The sequence below is a fragment of the Heterodontus francisci genome, chromosome 4, assembly GCF_036365525.1.
Source record: "Heterodontus francisci isolate sHetFra1 chromosome 4, sHetFra1.hap1, whole genome shotgun sequence".
Classification (NCBI taxonomy): domain Eukaryota; kingdom Metazoa; phylum Chordata; class Chondrichthyes; order Heterodontiformes; family Heterodontidae; genus Heterodontus; species Heterodontus francisci.
This window is the reverse complement of record NC_090374.1, coordinates 46,384,021-46,403,062: the sequence shown is the minus strand read 5'-3', so window position 1 is coordinate 46,403,062 and position 19,042 is coordinate 46,384,021. Positions and strand designations below refer to the sequence as shown.

Below are 19,042 nucleotides of genomic sequence, written 5' to 3'. Positions count from 1 at the left end.
AAGAGTCAAATTTTCTAAAATTAGACTGGTAATGGGAGGAATTAATGCGAAGAAAAATTTAATAAGCAAAAATACTTTTGCCAAATAATTTTCAGCAAACTATACCATCCTTTCCTTACAATTTTTGGATTGCACATCCAGATGTTGCATACAAATAGTATTTAACCCATTCTTTTAGTTGGTAGCACTCATGCTTCTGAATGGAATGCTGTAGGTGCCAGCCCACTCCTTGACTTGGATGCACAATAGCACAGTATTCAGGAAGTGTTGTATTGCCGGAGGTGCTATTCTTCGAAGTAGACCGGGGCCCTACATTCCTGTTTGAGTGGTTCAGATGGATTTGAAAGCCCCATGTTCAAGGAGCAGGAAAGAGTTCTCCCAATGTCATGGCCAACATGAGCTTCATCAAAATTGGATTCACCAAGACCTTGCTGTGTGCAAATTGGCTGCCACATTCACTTGTATAACAGCGACGGCACTTCAAAGTAAATTCTGTAATATACAGTGCTATGGGACTTGAGAGATGCTTAAAGTGTTATATAAAAACAAATTATTTCCTTCCTTAATCCCATGGAGTGTTTGTTTTATAACAGATTTGTAATTTTACTTTTATAAGAAATTAAGCTATTAGAACTGGTTTCACATCTGATGAGTGGGAAATGCAAGCAAATAAACATAAAATTTCATACAGAATAAATGCAAACAATTGTTACTCAAGTGAGTACAAAGAGGGAATCCAGCAATTAGTGCATTTCTATTGCATGTTTCAAATGTAGAATGTGACAAGATTCTAAAAACCTGAACATTTTATCTATACTGATTTACCTTTATTTGTTTTCTCAAATATCAGAAAATAAAGGAGGTCGACTGGGATAAAGTAAGCCAAGAACGTGTAGGAGGAAACAATTTCAAAAGCATCAAAAGGTATTTAAAAATATAATGAACACAAAAAAGAGAATGGTTAAAGGCAAGGTGGGATTCCTAACAGGAGAAAAGATTGTCAGTTTGTATAGAATGATCCAAAAATTGCAGAGGTAGTTAATAGTTGCTTTGCATTGGTCTTTGTTAAAGAGAAAGATATGGAAGAAGTGGTGCATCCTGAAACAGTCATGGGCAAGATGAGCAATAGTTTGATGGATAAAAGAAAATTTTTTGGTATGTTAGTTAAGCCAAGGGAAGACAAAGTAAGTATCAGAAACTGACAGATACATCAGAGAATCCAAAAGGAGGAACTTACAAAAATATTTCAGAGTTTTATTGAGTGTAGATGTGTACTAGAGGATTGGAGAGTAATTAATATAGTCCCCATTTTTAAGGAGTGTGTTAAAGCTAATACAGGTTGTCAGTTACCTTACATTTCCTCTACCACAAATGTTAATGAGGAGGAAATTACGACATATTTAGATTAAAGAGAAAATAGTTAGAAGTAGGCAGCCTGGATTTCAAAAGTGACAACTGTTCAACAAATGTCAGAATTCTTTGAGGGCAGACGGCAAGGGGTGGGAGAGGCAATGGATGTAGTGTACATGGACTTTAGGAAAATCTTTTACCAAGGCATTCATTGGAAATTACGAGAGAAGTTTAAGGGTTATGACATTAACATGAAGGTAACAAACTGGATTAGAAATTGGTTAGAAGGGAGAAAGGGGTTAAGAGCAGTTCCCAACCAACTCAAGTGGCTGGAAATGGGTAGTGGTATTCTTCACTCTGTTTACAGTGTACGTCAATGGTTTGGATATAGGCCCGTCAAAGTTACAGAAAACAGGAGGTGTAATTAATTGCTTAAAAGACCAAAAAGGGAACTACAATGAATTGGTTATTGATAAGGAGGAGGAAATGGCTAAGTAGCAGATGGAATTCAATGTTAGTAGGTGACACATTTTGGGGAAACAGCAACAATTAAACGCTGAATGGAATTGGCTTGGCACTGTGAAAGAGGAGGATTTGGAGAAACAGGCTCATAGAAGAATAAAGGCAGCACCTCAGATCAACAAGGTTGTAATAAAAAAAGGGCCAGAATTTTACCGAAAACTTGTACCAACAGCATATGCTATTTATGGTGCAGAAATTCCAGGAAATTATGGAGAGCGCATTATTCCATTGCTTACACCATGCCATAATTTCCTGGCATTTTTGCACTATTCCATAGAAGACACTCACAGAAACAGTTATAATAGTTCTGTCCACCACCCTTCCCCAATCAAAATCAATGGCGATCACAAATCTGCTGAATTAATGCTACGTTGGTCACCACTGCCATTTAGACGGTTATGGAACGGTACTGGTGGATTACAGGATTATCCTAGACGGCTCAGAACCAGTATTGTTTTCAATCAATCATTCAGCAGGTTGCCTACATCAAGGATAATTATTTATTGGTATCTTGATCATAAATTTAAGCAGGTATGGACACACACCAGTTCTATCATTAGACACTAAGGAAATTTAAAGTCTAAATGTTGACTTGACCTTAGGAATCCTAAAATAAAAACATAGGGCTGCATTTTCTAAATATATAAACCTGGACCCATGTCCTTTGAGTAGTTTGCTGAATCATAACTCTATTTACTTCCAAACCATGCATCATTACCAGTTGCATTCCATGCTTAGGCCATGAGCTCAAAAAAAGAAAATCGGTCAGAGATCGCATGGCAATCCAAAAACCTAAAAAAGGTCCAAGTCAAAAATCTTAAATAAACTATTCAGGGTTAAAAACAGATAAAGATAATGGAGAGTGACTTTCATAGAAGCATTAAAATGACCTGTTGTTGCATTCAAAGCCCACTGTGGCACCCTGATTGTGTGTATGCACTGCTTCTGACTTCATTCCTATGCTCAGTATTCTAATCAGTTCTCCAGTAATTTATGCTGTAAGTTTGCTACTGGAAGATCATGGCATTCGCTGCCAATATTGCCACCGCAACAAATTTTGGCTCATAGAATAAATTTTAGGTTTTATTTCAAGGCATAGAATTTAAAAGCCAAGAGATAATGATAAGTCTGTGTTAAACATTATAGTATTGGCTTTAGAGTAGAGAGATAGATGGATAAAGGAAAAGGTGTTGGAGGGATATATGTTAACTTGGTGGGTAAATGTGATTAGGACTATTTGCTTGTGGGGTGGGTAAACACTGACATGGACTGGGTGGGCCGAATAGTTTTTTTCCTGGTTATAATTTCTATGTATTCCTTTGAGTAGTTTACGGAATCAAAGAAAAGTCAAAGAACACAAGGGAAGAATATTGTCATTTTCCCAATCCTGATCTTATTGAAGCAGGTTAGTGATAACTGAACATATGCTAAATTTAATAGAATTGTAATTTACACAGCATTTTGTGAAATGCTTTGAGCTATTTTGACAACAAATTGCATTTTGAAGTACAACATGTAGGTAATATATGCAGTTTTGATTTATATATGTGGTGAAAGTAATTTAAATTTTTTTTAGGTCTTGTTAGATATGCATCATGTATTTCGTTTTACATTTTTACTGCTTGTAAAATGCTCCAAATAGAGTCATTGGTTCAAAGTGATAAGTGTACCACGATATGGTGCTCTAATTGATCAAAGACATCAACCAATTCTTCTGTTCAGATTGAATTCAATTCATAATCATGCACATGTTCCCCAGTGCTTCAACCAATTGGAGGAAGTTGTATTTTGCCCTTACCTCCTCTTTGTCTTTCATTTGTGCCTCTAGTTCTTCTATTGTTCTGTTCAATTCAGTTTTGTGTGTCTTAAGCACGTTTGCCTGTCCACTCAGACATTCAAGTTCAGAAACCTGAATTCAGAAAATCAAAATGAACATAGTTTTCACTGATGGTTATTGTTATTCCAATTGCATTTCTAACTAAATATATAGAACTAACAGTTTGGACCATATTAAGATCACGATTCCCAGTTTTTCTAGGAATCTATAAGAAAAAGTCAGTGTGCACTTTTTAAAAAGAAACTTTTACTGCTACCATTATTGCTGTAAAAATGGTCAAGTGTGAGGACTTTGCAAGTGGAAAACTCAGCCTGGGGACTTCTGCACCTGGGTGTACAATGAGTGTGAAGGGAAATAAGGGGGAAAAAAATGGAACCTGCTCATGCACATTTTTCATTAACCATATGACTTGATTGTGCAAGTTTAGTCACTGATCTCCTTTCTTAGGCATTTCAACATAAACAGGATTTCCTTTACCATTAGTTTGCTATTATTCAACACATTAGAACAAGTGAGTATTGCTCCTTCACTTCAGACTAGCAAGCAACAAACTACAATTCACCAACAGGTTCTGGCATTTTGAGTGTGCACCTTCTATTCTTTGTACTCGCAAAATGCTGAAATACACAGCAGTTATCAACATCTGTAAAAGAAAAAAAGGGAGCTTTTGACATTTTGGGTGTGTATACTTTATTAAAAAAAAAGAATGTTCAAGGTTTCACATCTGAAATGTTAAAAGCAGTCTTTATAAAAAAAAAGACTGATTGACTGCTGCATATTTCCAAAACTTATTTCAGGTTTCCAGTTTTTCCCTCCCTCATTATCATGCTGGCACTCAATTATTTAGTAGCACATAGGAACTATACCCCAGGATGATTTGCAATGAATACACCGCTGAAGCTAAATAGTTAACGGAGCACATTTTTTTGCTCTGAATGCCAAACATCTTTCAGTATAATTACATAACACTAGTTCATTCTAGTGCACTGTAATCAGTACATACAATTCTGATCAATATAGGAAGTGGAATCCCTTCCCTAAACAGTCAGCATATGGTAATCTGCTATACAAACCTAATATAACTAAACATCGCGCTATTGCTAGAATTACTTTGGTTGGGGTGGGGTGCACGGTAATGGTGAAAAACAAGGAGATGCTAAATTTTACTCTGAGTCCAATACTTAAAACATTCATCAATTACTTAAAAGTTTTAAAGATATGAAAGTGAACATTTACAAGTGCTCCAGCTCAACTCAGCTTCTTTTCAATATTCTGTCCTACTTATGACTATAGGTTAAATAAAGAATTCTAGTTAAATATCAGGGTGTGCAAGTGTAAAGAACCAAAGCTGCAAAATGATTCCCCATTCATTGCACTGGAAAAAAGATTTAAACACAAGGGGGCAGACTAACCAAATTGAAAAACATATGCTCCAACTTTGTTTCCTCAGTAGTCTCCAGCAAATGGCTACTTCAGACCAACATATAAAACTCTTCCGAATGACATCAAACATGCAATTTGATACATGTACGTTCCACTCTCTGGAATTAGCTGATGGTACGTAAACAAAGTATTGAATTCTAAATTCCTGCGCTGAGCAAAAACTGTCTCCTGCTGCAAATACTTAGAGCTGATATCCTTAGCAAAGCTGAGCAGCCAGCTCAGTTTATCATGTAGTAATGAAGTGATCATTCCATATTTTTTTTTTAAAAAGCAGAAGGAATTTGAGTTTATTCACAACAGGATTTGCTCCATAAAGATAACAAACATTCCTCCAAACTCTAAACAGCCACAGATTGACTATTCAGATTCTGCAATGGTCAATATATATTAAATCCCTCATTTATTGGCCCTGATCTGGTCACAAGTTTGTATAATTTTTACATTAGTGCAATTAAAAGATTAAAGCTTTTTGACCATGTATATTTGTAATAAGACATCGAAATTCAGAAACAGGATATAAAAAACAGGAACAAACTCTTCCTGTTAACACCTAGTATGCTACACTATGTTGCTATCTTCTAACATCCCATTCTAACTGCAAGTCCAATAATGATTCTTGTATATTTGCATAAAAAGATATGTTCCATTCTTATTATATTGCAGCTTATTTTTGGTTATTGTCACAAAACAATGAATTCAGCAATGAGTTCCTTCACTGTCACTGGGTCAAAATCCTGGAACTCCCTTCCTAAGCAGCACTGTTGGGGTACCTTCACCCCAAGGACTGCAGCGGTTCAAGGCGGCAGCTCACCACCTTCTCAAAAGCAATTAGGGATGAGCAATAAATGGTGGCCTAGCCAGTGACACCCACATGCCCCGAATGAATGAATAAAAAAAAACACATTAGCGCAAAATATTTTGTCCACAGCTGCACTTTACAGGGGCCACAAACAAATTTGATTCAGGGGGCTGGCAATATATTTCAATAAAACAATCTCTGTTGGTAAACAGTTATAAGGAACACAAGTGTACAATCTGCATTTGACCTACATCACCTCTTAAAAAAAAATGATGAAGCCTAAACCACATTTTTATAAAACATGCAAGTGGCTCGCCGACAGCAAATAAAATGCAACTTCTCTGAACAATAATTCCTGGGTAAAGAAAAGATTTGATTAAAATGGTCACATTTTTAAGGATATTACAGTAGCTAAGCAGTTATCCCCTTTTCTATCTTGCAAATCAATTCTTAACTCAACATTCTCAGAAATAGGTGGACATTGCACGGATATCGATTTTTGAATTTTGGTAAGTGTTTAGACATAATTTGCACAAGTATTGACCTCCACTTTCCCAATTTATAAAAGCAAGCTCCACTTGTGTATTATATTTTCCAGTAGACTGTTCTAGGCTTTTATGAGGATGTACTTGTCTTCTTGGACAAAGTCGACAGTAACACAAGCAGATAAATTGCAACCTAGTCTGCCGAAATTGACTGCTAGACAATATATTAGAAAAACCCTGGAGCTAAGCTACCCCCCCCTTCCCTTTGCATGGAGGCAACTGGCCTCACAGCAGTACTGGAAGGGAATAGAACACTGCATTTTTTTTTGCTATATATATTGGGCACCAAATGTACACCACCACTTTACATGTAGTTCCTGCAGGAATGCAGATTTTTCTTTTTAAAATCGAGGTTATGTGTGCATCATTATCAATGGAACAGATTATTGTGCAATAGACACATCGAGTTACAATAAGGGATAGTTGATGGAAATTTTGCATTAAGATAGTATAGTAGTTATTTTTTCAAAAAATTGGTCACAAGGTTTTCAGCTTCAGTTTCAAGTGATATGAAATTTCCAAATAATGTCATCCTAATCTGAAGTCTAATTAATTACTCATCACCTAGATTTCCATACAGATGACTTTGCCTTAAAAAAAAGTTAGAGCTAATGAGAATCTGAAGTTCTACCTTGCGGTACACCAATTCTAACGTCATCTATTAAAGCAGCAATTTTAATTGGCTGTACATTGAACAATCATACTGTACAGCCTCTCTAGTAGAGATGGAAGAATCTTCTAAATGCAGCACTCAACTTTTAGTAGGCAAATGTTTATTTCCTACTCAATTATTTCTGGCAATAGCTTCTGCTAAAGACAGAAACCATCAACTTTAGTCAGACCCAGTGAGGATAAAGAAATTTGCCCTCTGAACTATTCTAAAAAGAGGTGCAGCTATTAACAACATTCTAGACATTGAAGGTAGCAATTGCTATAGAATCTTACTTTTCCAGAACACAAACTCCAATTCTGTCAATGAATTCTTACACTCTCGAGTATTTGTATATCTAATTGAAAAATAACCATTAGTCTCACTCAAATACAGACTGACTTATATAGTCAGATCATGCAATCTTCGCTTATCCTGCAAACCTAAAATCTATACAAAAGGCCCCTTTGAAAAATTGGAGATTCGTTTAAATATTCTAGTTACATTTCTAGGCATTAATAGATTAAGATAGTATGCAAAATATTTTTGAAATAATTGGACTGCAACCTGTCACAGCAGTTAACGTGTAATCACTTCTTTATACAACTAATTGGCAGAAATCCGATGCAGTGTATCAATACATACTCGTTTGTGTAGTCGCTCTGCTTCATCCTGGTAAGCAGTGAGCTGCTGTTTCCACTGTTTAACATTGGCAGTAGATTCCAGTAGTGCTGCTGTAAGTTTAGCATTGTTGTTTTTTAAGGTCGCCAATTCAGACTCCCAATGCTTTCCTATTGTAGTACTATATAAAGAAACACAACTTGTTACTATTAAGCATTGTATGGTATTTTGTCAGTGACTTTTTAAAATCAGTCTATTCACATTTGACATTAATGATATCTTTAGCAGAGTATAAAGTGATTATTGTAAATGCATGGTAAATCTGATCCCAATTTCCCCAGCCCCATCCATCACATGACGACCAACATTCCTTCCTGGCTGCCATGCTACCCAACAGTGTAAACGGTTTCCTCTGCTATGCATCAAATCTCCTATCAACTGCTCCATCCATAAAAAAAAAAAATCACAGTTGGCTCCTCTGTCTTTGCCAAGTACCAGTCTATTGGCACCTTCCCTTGCCTTTTCAACATCCTTGATCATGTTGTTGGCTTCTGAGCACACTGTTTGTAGTTGTCATTATACCCAAGCTCTCCATTCGGCGGATTCTGGCCTTGTGCATTCCTTCCCTCCAAGGTGTCTTCAGCTTAAGTCTCTACTTTCTGGAATTTCCTCCCATACCCCTTCGCATCTCCTTTAAGATACTCCTTAAAATCCAGCTCTTGGTTAACTCAATGGGTCATCCATTTTTCCCCCATACATCTCAGGAATTTGTTCTGCATTGAAGAAACTATAGATACATTCTTAGAGTGGAGAGCATTTGTGACTGTTCTGCATCTCGCTATATCTTTAGTCAGTTCTACAACACATTACAAAGGACATGCACAAATTTTCTGTCACAATAATGATTAGCTTGCAAATTCACCATGGTCATGCGTAATCATTAACATTGCAATTAGGTCAGGTCAGAAAGACCAACGCCAGAAATCTGACCATCTGTGATCTGAATTCAATGCTAGTTTTAAAAAAAAGAGACGTAGAACAAAGTAGGTCAGACAAAAAAAAAACCTGCACAGTTAATGATTGAGTGTATGCTTTACATGACTAGGAGCAGTCACTACACAAAGACTTGAAAGTAAAGCTAGTAAAACTTTGGATGCACTGTGTTAAAAAAGCTTGAACACAACACAGGTTTGATAATGCCATTTGTAACACATCACACCAAGTGTGAAACTTGCTAAAACAAAAAAAACTCTTTGCCATCATACACATCAACTGCAGAAGTCGATCAACTCCACGGTAACCCTTTTATGCTTTGCTCCTCTAAATTATCCTGGATTTTTTTTTTATAGCCACTCACTACTTGGGATAATTGGTGTAGGGGGCCAACGAGGGAGAGAAAGTCTATATTTTTGGAGTTATACAAGCCTGCAGTTAAATTCCTACTCCTGCTCCATAGCAATGCTTCACAGTACAAAAAGTGGCTGTGTAACTGCAGAGACAGGTCCCAATCTGACTCAAACGCAGCTCTCCAAGAGCCCATAGGGAAGGCAGATTTGTTGCACTTCTCAACTTCAGTGTACAAATAAAAACAAGAAATGCTGGAAATACTCAGCAGGTCTGGCAGCATCTGTGGAGAGAGAAGCAGAGTTAACATTCCGAAGAATCCACTGCAAACATGGTTTAAATGAGTGCCTTATCCATTATACTACTGCACAGCTCACTGCATGGTCTGTACTATTAATTCTAGACTGGGCAAATCCTTATTAGTTCACTCATAAATGCAATTTAATTCTAAAATAGTTTTGTTGATGCAGTTATATTTTTAAATCATTTGAAAACAAAATTGCTTTTAATGTTCATCTCTTTTCCAGGTTTATTTACTACTAACATAGAACATACAGCACAGAACAGGCCCTTCGGCCCACAATGTTGTGCCGATCCTTTGTCCTCTGTCAAGGACAATTTAATCTATACCCCATCATTCTCCTTTATCCATATACCTATCCAAAAGCCTTTTGAAAGTCCCTAAAGTTTCTGACTCAACAACTTCCCCGGGCAAGGCATTCCATGCCTCGACCACTCTCTGGGTAAAGAACCTTCCCCTGACATCCCCCTTATATCTCCCACCCTTCACCTTAAATTTATGACCCCTTGTAACGCTTTGCTCCACCCGGGGAAAAAGTTTCTGACTGTCTACCCTATCTATTCCCCTGATCATCTTATAAACCTCTATCATGTCACCCCTCATCCTTCTCCTTTCTAATGAGAAGAGGCCTAGAATGTTCAGCCTTTCCTCGTAAGACTTATTCTCCATTCCAGGCAACATCCTGGTAAATCTCCTCTGCACCCTCTCCAAGGCTTCCACATCCTTCCTAAAATGAGGCGACCAGAACTGCACACAGTACTCCAAATGAGGCCTTACCAAGGTCCTGTACAGCTGCATCATCACCTCACGGCTCTTAAATTCAATCCCTCTGCTAATGAACGCTAACACCCCATATGCCTTCTTCACAGCCCTATCCACTTGAGTTGCAACTTTCAATGATCTATGCACATAGACCCCAAGGTCTCTCTGCTCCTCCACATGCCCAAGAACCCTACCGTTAACCCAGTATTTTGCATTCATGTTTGTCCTTCCAAAATGGACGACCTCACACTTTTCAGGGTTAAACTCCATCTGCCACTTTTCAGCCCAGCACTGCAACCTATCCAAGTCCCTTTGCAGACGACAATAGCCCTCCTCGGTATCCACAACTCCACCAACCTTTGTATCATCTGCAAATTTACTGACCCACCCTTCGACTTCCTCATCCAAGTCGTTAATAAAAATCACAAACAGGAGAGGACCCAGAACTGATCCCTGCGGCACGCCACTGGTAACTGGGCTCCAGGCTGAGTATTTACCATCTAAGACCACTCTCTGCCTTCTATCAGTTAGCCAATTCTTAATCCAACTGGCCACATTCCCCACTATCCCATGCCTCCTGACTTTCTCCATAAGTCTACCATGGGGGACCTTATCAAATGCCTTACTAAAATCCATGTACACCACATCCACTGGTTTACCCTCATCCACTTGCTTGGTCACCTGCTCAAAGAATTCAATCAGGCTTGTGAGGCAAGACCTACCCCTCACAAAACCGTGCTGACTGTCCCGAATCAAGCAGTGTCTTTCCAGATGCTCAGAAATCCTATCCCTCAGCACCTTTTCCATCAACTTGCCTACCACCGAAGTAAGACTAACTGGCCTGTAATTCCCAGGGTTGTTCCTATTCCCTTTCTTGAACAGGGGCACAACATTTGCCACCCTCCAATCACCTGGTACCACCCCCGTCAGCAGAGAAGATGAAAAGATCATTGCCAGCGGCTCTGCAATTTCATCCCTTGCTTCCCATAACATCCTTGGATATACCCCGTCAGGCCCGGGAGACTTGTCTATCTTCAAGTTATTCAAAAACCCCAACACATCTTCCCTCCTAACGAGCACTTCCTCGAGCTTACCAATCTGTTTCACACCGTCCTCTTCAGTAATACACCCCTTCTCATTCGTAAATACCGAAGAGAAGTACTCATTCAAAACCTCACTTATCTCTTCCGGCTCAACACACAGTCTCCCGCTATTGTCCTTGACCGGACCTATGGTCCCCCTAGTCATCCTCATATTTCTGACATACGCGTAAAAGGCCTTGGGGTTTTCTTTTATCCTACCCGCCAAGCATTTTTCATGCCCTCTCTTAGCTCTCCTAATCCCTTTCTTCAGATCCTTCCTGGCCATCTTGTATCCCTCCAGAGCTATGCCTGTGCCCTTTTTCCTCAACTTTATATACGCATCCTTCTTCTTCCTAACAAGACTCTCAACCTCTCTTGTCAACCACGGTTCCCTCACATGACCATCCCTTCCCTGTCTGACAGGGACATGCTTATCAATGGCCCCTACTATCTGCTCCTTGAAAAAGTTCCACATTTCGACCGTGCCCTTCCCTGCCAGCATATGCTCCCAACTTATGCTCCTCAGTTCCTGCCTGACAGCATCATATCTACCCTTCCCCCAATTGTAAACCTTGCCCTGTTGCACATACCTATCCCTCTCCATTACCACAGTGAATGCTACAGAATTGTGATCACTATCTCCAAAGTGCTCGCCCACCAACAGCTCTATCACTTGCCCTGGTTCATTACCTAGTACCAAATCCAATATTGCCTCCCCTCTGGTCGGGCAGTCTACATACTGAGTCAGAAAAGCTTCCTGGACATACTGCACAAACACTACCCCATCCAAACTATTCGATCTAAAGAGTTGCCAATCAATATTTGGGAAGTTGAAATCCCCCATAATTACTACCCTGTGACTTCTGCTCCTTTCCAAAATCTGTTTCCCAATCTGCTCTTCCACCTCCCTGCTGCTATTGGGGGGCCTATAGAAAACTCCCATCAAGGTGACTGCTCCTTTCCTGTTCCTGACCTCAACCCACAGTGCCTCAGTCGGCAGATCCTCCTCGAAAATTCTTTCAGCAGTTGTTACACTATTTCTAACTAACAATGCCACCCCCCCACCTCTTTTACCACCATTCCTAATCTTATGAAAACATCTATAACCAGGTACCTCCAAAAACCATGCCTCCCCCTCACCTATCCACGTTTCAGTGATGGCCACAACATCGTAGTCCCAAGTGCCCATCCACGCCTTCAATTCACTCACCTTATTCCTGATGCTTCTAGCGTTGAAGTATACGCACTTTAACCCTTCTCCGTGCCCATCTGTCCTCTGCGACAGTGCTACCTTCCCCAATACCTCACTACACTCTTTGTCTTTCTGAGTGGACCCACTGGTCCCTGGATTACAAGTCCGGTTCCCATCCCCCTCCCAAACTAGTTTAAACCCTCCCGAACAGTACTAGCAAACCTCCCTCCCAGGATATTGGTGCCCCTCTGGTTCAGATGCAGCCCGTCCTGTTTGAACAGGTCCCATCTTCCCCAGAATGCAGTCCAATTATCCAAGAACTGGAAGCCCTCCCTCCTACACCATTCCTGCAGCCACGTGTTCAGCTGTGCTCTCTCCCTATTCCTAGCCTCACTATCACGTGGCGCCGGCAACAAACCAGAGATAACAACTCTGTCCGTCCGAGCTTTCAGCTTCCAGCCTAACTCCCTAAACTCACTTCTAACATCTGTGCCACCCTTCCTTCCTACGTCGTTGGTGCCAATGTGCACCACGACCTCTGGCTGCTCCCCCTCCCCTTTAAGGATCCTGAAGACGCGATCACAAACATCACGGACCCTGGCACCAGGGAGGCAACAAACCATCCGTGCGTCTCGCCTGCGCCCACAGAACCGCCTGTCCGTACTCCTCACCATCGAGTCCCCGATGACTAGTGCTCTCCCATTCTCCCTCCTTCCCTTCTGAGCCACAGTGCAGGACCCCGTGCCAGAGGCCCGGTCACTGCAGCCTACTAGTACTACTAAATTCGTGAGAACCAGCAGTCTTTGGTAGCAGTGAATGCATGCAAGGTGAAGATGCAAGTTAAAGACCTCACTACACATCACCTCCAATCCTCTCAGCAGAATATCTGAAATCAAAGTTATAAGCTTCTCCACAACTTTTGGTGGGGCAGTAAATATCTCATTACCTTAAATATTTCAAAGACAATTTTTTCTTGACCCTCAAGCCTAACCAACAATTGATTCCATGCTCCACCGAGCTCTTTTGAAAATCCATCTTTGCTAACCTCAAATGGGAGTCACACCTTTTCTATTGTTAAAGTTTTTTTTAATTCATTTGTGGGATGTGGGCGTCATTGGCTAGGCCAGCATTTGTTGCTCATCCCTAATTGCCCTTGAACTGAATGGCTTGCTAGGCTATTTCAGAGGGAATTTTTTTTCTGGTATCACATGTAGGCCAGGTTAGGAAAGGAAATCTCGTCCTTAAGGACATTAGTGAAGCAGATGGGTTTTTACAAAAGAAAATTGACAATGGTCACCATTAGACTAGCTTTTTTAATTCCAGATTTATTAATGGAATTCAGATTTCACCATCTGCTGTGTTGGGATTCCAAACCAATGTCCCCAGAGCATTAGCGTGGGCTCTGGATTACTAATCTAGGGACAATATCACACCACCACCTCCCCCTCAATGCCCCAAAAGGAGCTTGGCTCACCTCGTGTTTCTTCTCTCAAGCTTCTAAAAGGAGTAGAGATCAGTCAATCTAAGACTTAATGCTGCTCCCATATTTGGAAAGCCTCTTCTGAACACTTTCTTTGAAAATCTCAGTTCAGCTTGCTGGAAACATTACTTTCTGATTTGTTATTTTTTCCCTTTTTAAAAAAAAAAACTTATTTCAACCTTAGTAATGGCTTTCATTATGGACCTTGGCGCTTTGCTTTGGTTTCTCCATTTAAAACATTGTCTTGGCAGCCCAATATAAAAAAACTTACACAGCAGCAAAAAGGAAAACTGTTGTGTAATTTAAAGTAGTAAGAAATTTTAGTTAATGGCCACTCCAATGTAAGAGCAGAGTAAAATAGTAATCACCGTGGGCCCAACTAAAACTTTTCACATTTCATGTACTTACCTATGAGTAAAAGGTAGAGAACTCTGGTTAATTTCAGCTCGTGCATCAGAATCTTGTGCCACATCCTGAATAGACCTTTCATCATCTGTCCCATTAATACTCTCTGGTGTCAGAGGTGACTGCAGGTCACCTCCTGCAGACTCCTGAAAAGCAAAAATCTTAAATCATTCTGAAAGATCCACTGCTTGGCTATTAACAGAAAATCATTTAATAAAAGCTTTCAAATTTTTCCTAGTCAGTAGAAATGTAGTTGGAACTGTAGGTTCCAAAGTGGGTCAATCTTTCACCTCTAATTAGGTTTGGATTCACAGACACCATTCCCCCATCCAACCCGCAGCCTCCCCCCACTCCCACCCAAACAAAATTAAGTTTTGCTTTGAGGACGGTTTTGAGTCTGACTCAAAACTGAAGTCTGGGCTGTTCTAACCCACAACACAAGTCACAGGATCAAATGACCTCTAAATAGGCCAGCCCTGCAATTAAGGATAAGTCTATTATAGATTTACTATCTAGCCACCATAGATAAATATGGCATTATATCCATTGTCAAGAAAAATATGTCAAATAAGGAACATTAATTCATTGGTTGGAAACTTACACAAAAAACTTCCAATGGAAAAAATCCTGCAGTTAACTTTTTAAAAACTGGCAGCCAAGATGACCACTGCAATTTGCATCTTAAACATATTTTCATATTTCAAGGTCCAACCAGAGACAGTGGTCTGAGGAGCATGGACCCAGAACAATGGTTTGCTTTAAGTGATTGAATTACCCAAGATTGCTTAATTGGCATAGCATTCAAGGAAATCCTAACACACTGACTTTGAAAGAGCAAAACCCTTCAAGTGTAAATATAGGCATCATGGAGTCTGGGGAGCCTAATTCAAACCTTGAATCTCATTAGAAGATTCCAGAGAATATACTGAGGCAGTCTGTCAGTCTTTGTGAAAACTGGGAGTTTCCTTGAACAAAAGAGTCAAGCCAGTAACTCAGGCTGTGCAGCAGCAGGAAGGCTGTGTGTCTCCCTCCCTCCAGATAACACAACAAGTTTGAAAATGGTCTGTGACTGTGGTCCCTCCAAGCCTACAGGTTGTTACAGACAGAGCAGGGGAACAGAGCCATCTACAAGTCTGCCTCCAAGAAAACCTTGAGCCAAGCGGGCCAGCCACAAAGTGCACTTTGATCAGCCAAAGGCTTCAAGAATACAAGTTCAGCTGGAGGACAACCGAATCATCCAACCTCTCAGACTGTGTATATCATTTCCATTTACTCTGGACTCTAATCCAAACACAAAATGTACGCGTGAGAGAGAGCTGCTCTTGTGTGCAAGCGTTGAGCGTATTTTTTGATCGGATTTAGATCGTTCAGTATAATAAACTCACCTCTTGTTCAAACTTAAGAAAACCTGTCCGATCGGTTCTTTCACAATCACATTAAAGGTAAAAGGTGAAACACTCACCGAGGTGGTAAGCACAACCACAGTTTAAAAAGGAATAAACTCTGTTGCGGTCAAATAAGGGGAAGGACAAGGAAGCCTGTGACCCCCTCCTCACCTGGCCATAATTTCCTTGAGCTATCCAGATTGTAAAATACAACACAAACATTTTTCCATTCTGCAGAAATAATTCTCATCTTGAAAACAGATTACTGGATGCATTAGCCCTCATATTTAGTGTTAGGGTTAGGAATTTTAAGCATTTCACTTACGAGTTAAAGAAATAGAATTTTTTAATCTCTCTTCTCTGCATGGAATTTAGTTCCCTCAGTCAGATTTTACACAATCCCATTTTATTACTTTCTCCCTTTAATATTCAAGTAATTATCCAATACCTAAATTAATAGATTTAATATCAACCATCTGACTGGTAAAGCCTCCCACATTTGGGCAGCTCTTGCACAAAAAAAGTTTCTTCTAATCTCCTTCATGTATCTAGGAGTTTTAGAAGTTGTCTCATCTTTTCACTTGTCAACCAAAAGTAAATAATCTGTTTCCTTTGTCCATTTTTGATCAATTTTCTCAGTTCAAAATGATACGGCACCAGCTGCTCAAGCATTTCCTAATTTTCCAAACGCTTCAGTCATAGTTTTAGCTGAGTAAATCTGCATTGCACTCTCCAGGGATATATATTCATTCTATGGTGAGCAGTTCAAAATTGCAGATTATTCCAGATGAGGCATAATCATCAGTTTGTATAGAGTCATCATGACCACTTTTCTGCTACATTCAATTTCTCAATATAAATACCAAAACCTCATTTATCAATTTTTTGAAAAAATAAATTGCCCACCCACTTATGGATTTATGTGAAGATTAATGGATCTATACATGCCAATCCCTTTGCTCCTTCACTGCCTGAAGATATTTATCATGCTAGGCATACTTAGAGAGTCATTGAAACATTTCCTCCACAGGAGGCAGCCATTTGGCCCATCGAGTCCATGCCAGCTCTCCATGGAGCTACTCAGTCAATTTGACTCCCCCTGTCGATCTCTGTAACCCTGCAAGTTTATTATACTAAATTTCTGTTATTGTTGCCCCAAAAATGCATCACCCCTCATTTTCATATTGTTCGACATCACCTGCAACAGTTTTGCTCATTCTTCTTGTCTGCTTAACATCCATCATTCTTCCCAACAGATTGCTATCCACAGTTTATCAGCAGCAAACTTCAACATTAACACAGATCAGTGAGAAAAGTCCTCTTGCCACAACTGTCTACTTTTCAGCCATTGTTATCCAATCTTCACTCTTCCTTTAATGCCATAGGTCCCAAACATCTCGAACAATTTCTTATGCAGCACTCAAAATAATTTCTGCATTTGGTAGCAAAATGTCAAGCACCAGACTTTGCAAAAATCAAGAATGATGTTTCCCTATGATGAGGTTGCAGGTCTGGATGATGAAACAAACATTCTTAAATGGGCAGGACGTGGAATTTCAGTTTAAACTTCATGTTTAAGGAATTTGGATAAACATTATGGTGTATGCAAATTTTAAAAACCTGATTTGGTTTGGCTATTTACTGCAAAATGGATCAATGCTAGTTTTCAATAAGTGCTCTACATTCCCATTAAGCAGAATTGCATGCTCAACACAGACCACCTGCTCATGGGCTTCTTTCACTTAGAGTCTTAGGATGTGGATGTGCATGCTGCCCATGAATTGCCTGAGCTGCTTAATATCTTGCTGAGACTCCCAAGTGCCTTCTGATAGCATAAATCTGTTTTCGACCTTGGTGACCAATTAGTGCACAATTTACTAAATATTGATCTGTACAAACTGTACCAAAATTTAAAAGCAGACAACATGGCTCTTACTTCATGCATCTCTGCCTATAGCAGAATAATATACAGTAATTCCCACCTGTGAAGGTGTACTGGTTAGTTCCATTTTTTCCTGCATTTTCTCCTTTGCTATCCGTGCTGCATCTTTAAATTCCTGGAACTTTTCAGCAAACTATATTGGTAAGAAAGTTTTTTAATTTAAAAATCGGTTTGTAAGATATGAAAGACTACAAACAACGCATATACAACGTACAGCTGATTGTACATAGATAGCCTCCATGAACAAACAAAACCCAAGCAATGGGTCTGCCTCAGATTTGCTCACCTGCAATATTAAGGGAGTGTTAGAGTGCTAGACTTTTACATAGAATGATTACAGCTGCCATTCGGCCAGTCATGTCCATGTTGGCTCTCCGCTAGAGCAACTCGTTAGTCCCACTCTCCCGCCTATTCTACATAGCCCTGCAAATATTTTCTCTGCAGATAATTATCCAATTCCCTTTTGAAAGCCACGTTTGCATCTGCCTCCATCACACTCTCAGGCAGTGCATTCCAGATCCTAACCGTTTGCTGTGTAAAAAAAAATTCTTCCCACGTCTCTTTTGATTCTTATGCCAGTCACCTTAAATCTGTGTCCTCTGGTTCTCGACCCTTCCACCAATGGCTAGTTTCTCTATCTACTCTGTCCAGACCCCTCACGATTTTGACACCTCTACCAAATCTCCCCTCAAACTTCTCTGCTCAAAAGGAGAACAGCCCCAACTTCTCCAATCTATCCATGCAACTGAAGTCCCTAATCCCTGAAACCATTCTCGTGAATTTTCCCTGCATCCGCTCTAATGCCTTCACATCCTTCTTAAAGTGCAGTGCCCAGAATTGGACTCCAGTTGAGGCCGAACCAGTGCTTTATTAAAAAGGTTCAGCATAATTTCCTTGCTTTTGTACTCTATGCCTCCATTTATAAAGCCCAGGATCCTGTCTGCCTTACTAACCGCTTTCTCAACCTGCTCTGCCACCTTCAATGATTTGTGTACATTTCCCCCAGATTTCTGTATCCTGTCCCCCCCCCACAAGAATTATACCCATTAATTTGTATTGTCTCTCCTCATTCTTCCCATCAAAATGAATCACTTCACACTTTTCTGCATTAAATTTCATCTGCCATTTGTCTGCCCATTTCACCAACCCGTCTATGCCCTCTTGAAGTTACTACTCTCCTCACAATTCACAATAGATCCTATGAAATAGGCGTAGACAATTCAGCCCCTCGAGCCCTCTCCACCATCAATAAGATCAGTTTGGTGTCATCTGCAGATTTTGAAATTGCTCCCTAACCACCCAAGTCTAGGTTATTAATATACATCAAGAACAGCAGTGGTCCTATTACTGACCCCTGGGGAACCTCACTACATACCTTCCTCC

General features: G+C 39.9%; 1 protein-coding gene across 2 annotated transcripts in view; it reads right to left on the bottom strand.

Moving 5' to 3' along the window:
• Positions 1 to 19,042, bottom strand: part of homer1b (homer scaffold protein 1b) — a 105,528-nt gene that overhangs the window by 27,253 nt on the left and 59,233 nt on the right. For both annotated transcript variants that reach the window (XM_068029459.1, XM_068029460.1), the window contains exons 4-7: positions 17,700 to 17,792; positions 14,336 to 14,478; positions 7,791 to 7,947; positions 3,671 to 3,781 (exon numbers count right to left, since the gene is read on the bottom strand). In XM_068029459.1, coding sequence (XP_067885560.1) covers positions 3,671 to 3,781; positions 7,791 to 7,947; positions 14,336 to 14,478; positions 17,700 to 17,792 — 504 coding nt within the window. The remainder of the gene's footprint in view (positions 1 to 3,670; positions 3,782 to 7,790; positions 7,948 to 14,335; positions 14,479 to 17,699; positions 17,793 to 19,042) is intronic.